At 35.8% G+C, this 2414-nt stretch overlaps 1 protein-coding gene across 1 annotated transcript; it reads right to left on the reverse strand.

Moving 5' to 3' along the window:
- Positions 1-302: 302 nt before the first annotated feature.
- On the reverse strand, positions 303-2152 carry LOC123493105 (C-X-C motif chemokine 11-1-like). Its single transcript, XM_045227010.1, has 4 exons — positions 1959-2152; positions 1647-1773; positions 1302-1394; positions 303-787 (listed from the first exon to the last, which is right to left on the reverse strand). Exons 1-4 carry the CDS (start codon positions 2026-2028, stop codon positions 775-777), a joined length of 303 nt encoding a protein of 100 aa, XP_045082945.1. The 5' UTR covers positions 2029-2152; the 3' UTR covers positions 303-774.
- Positions 2153-2414: the final 262 nt, after the last annotated feature.

The following is a 2414-nucleotide window of genomic DNA, read 5'->3' on the forward strand; positions in this document are numbered from 1 at the left end:
TCCTTTAGTCTATGTTCTAGAATACATCCCACTCTAGATAATGTGTTCCTTTAGGCTATGTTCTAGAAGACATCCCACTCTAGATAATGTGTTCCTTTAGGCTGTGTTCTAGAAGACATCCCACTCTACATAATGTGTTCCTTTAGGCTATGTTCTGAAGACATCCCACTCTAGATAATGTGTTCATTTAGGCTGTGTTCTAGAAGAAATCCCACTCTACAAAATCTGTCATTTGACTATCAAGTCTAGGTGAACAGAGGAAAACTAGAACAAAAGTAAGGTCAAACGCTTCTTTATTAATTTGATAGAAAACGTAAACAATACATACAGAATATACAGTATTTACACAGATGTTGATCATTTTGATAACTTTACAAAATCTAAAACATTTTAATTCTTGACATTTCAAACTGAAAACATATATTTACATATTTACATGCTTTTTAAATTTTCAATTGCATAAATGAACAATGAACAACTCATATTTCAAGAAAATATGAAACTGACCTAAAAAACAAAATGCCAGCCTATTTAAGTTTCCATTGGAAATTCTAGAAATGTCTCTCAACTAGTAAGTCATATTGTGTAACATATACTAATTTTGTAAATAAAATAAAAACGACTCTCTAATTACCATTAAACAGTGTAAACATATATTCAGGCAGTCTTCAGTGCATTGACTCAACTGTGGTCATTCCTCAGGAATAGCACCCTCTCATGGTGCTCTCTGTTCCATCAAGTTCTCAATGGAACTGGTGTCATTAGTTCACAGATTTACTGCACACTCCTGAAAGGAAAAAACAATCATTATACTTATATCATCAATACATGTATTATTAATACAATTACTAATAAATACAGATTCAAGATATACTGATATACTGATATACTGATATACTGATGTACTGATGTACTGATGTACTGATATACTGATGTACTGATGTACTGATATACTGATGTACTTAGGTACTGATATACGGATGTACTGATATAATACTGATGTATTTATATAACACTGATGTACTGATGTACCGATGTACTGATGTACTTATATACTGATATAATACTGATATAATACTGATGTACTGATATTCTGATGTACTGATGTACTGATATACTGATGTACTGATGTACTAATATAATACTGATGTACTGATATACTGAAATAATACTGATGTATTGCTATACTGATATAATACTGATGTATTGATGTACTGATTTACTGATGTACTGTTATAATACTGATGTACTGAGTTACCGTGTATTTAATTTGTAATTAAGTTTGCATATGTAGTCCTCACCTTTGGTTTTTCATCAATTTCTCAATGTTATTCTTGACAATTGGAGCCTCTGGATTCAGACACTTTTTCCCTTCTCCGTTTTTCAGAGTGACACTGAACACACAAGTAGAGGGAGAGTATTGTTAGAAGTTAGCCATCACAACTTTCCAACTGAGCATGTAGAGAAATAATATTATCTTACTAGCAGGTGTAAATAATCTCAATTGGTTAAAAATAAATAGCAACATTTACCATTATGTCCATCTAGTAAGCTAGGCACAATATGCAATGACATTAATATACAGTAGTTCAAACAGACGGGCGGACAGACAGACAGACAGACAGACAGACAAACAGATTTCTTACATGATCTCCATGTGCTGGCAGGAGTGGCTTGGGGCGTACACTTCAAGCTTCTCAATGAGAAGAGGTTTAACACGGTTCACCATTCCATTCAGACACTGGCACCGAGATTTAGAATGACCCACCTGGCCTGGGGATGACAAGAAAAAGGTTATGGCATGTTTGGTTATGGCATTATTGCAGCTAAGTACTGAACTCTTCATTCAGAAATCAAACCTAATATTTGACCACACTCCTCCCCTGGCATTGCAAGTCGCTTCATATGCTGCAGATTTCTAATAAAGATAATAATTCAAGACATTTCAGAGATGTTACCTTCAACATTGACCAGGATCAGACAGGCCAGGAAGCTGATGAGGACCGTTGATGTCATTGTGTTGGTCATGGACACTGCTTCTTCAGTTTCTTCAAGAGTCTGGACGGACAGCTCAGTCAAGTGATAGAAGTTTTAAATGGAGGAGAGAAGTGATGGAAGTTGTGAATGGAGGAGAGAAGTGATGGAAGTTGTGAATGGAAGAGAGCTTGGCTTGTATTTATACTGAATTTATATGACAGTCATCCAAGGAGAGGGGAGAGAGGGGGGTTTCCCTTGTCTCTCAGCTGCCTTCTCTTTTTCCCTGCTTCTCCTTTCACACAGGAATTCCTGTTTCTCAGAAACACTCTCTCTGACAGTGAAATTTTAGACATTTTTAAGGCAGGGAGATGATGCAATCTGTCTTTCCTTTTGCATCCCAAATGGCACCCTATTCCCTATATGGTGCACTACTTTTG

This window comes from Coregonus clupeaformis, chromosome 18 (assembly GCF_020615455.1).
Source record: "Coregonus clupeaformis isolate EN_2021a chromosome 18, ASM2061545v1, whole genome shotgun sequence".
In the NCBI taxonomy this organism is placed as follows: domain Eukaryota; kingdom Metazoa; phylum Chordata; class Actinopteri; order Salmoniformes; family Salmonidae; genus Coregonus; species Coregonus clupeaformis.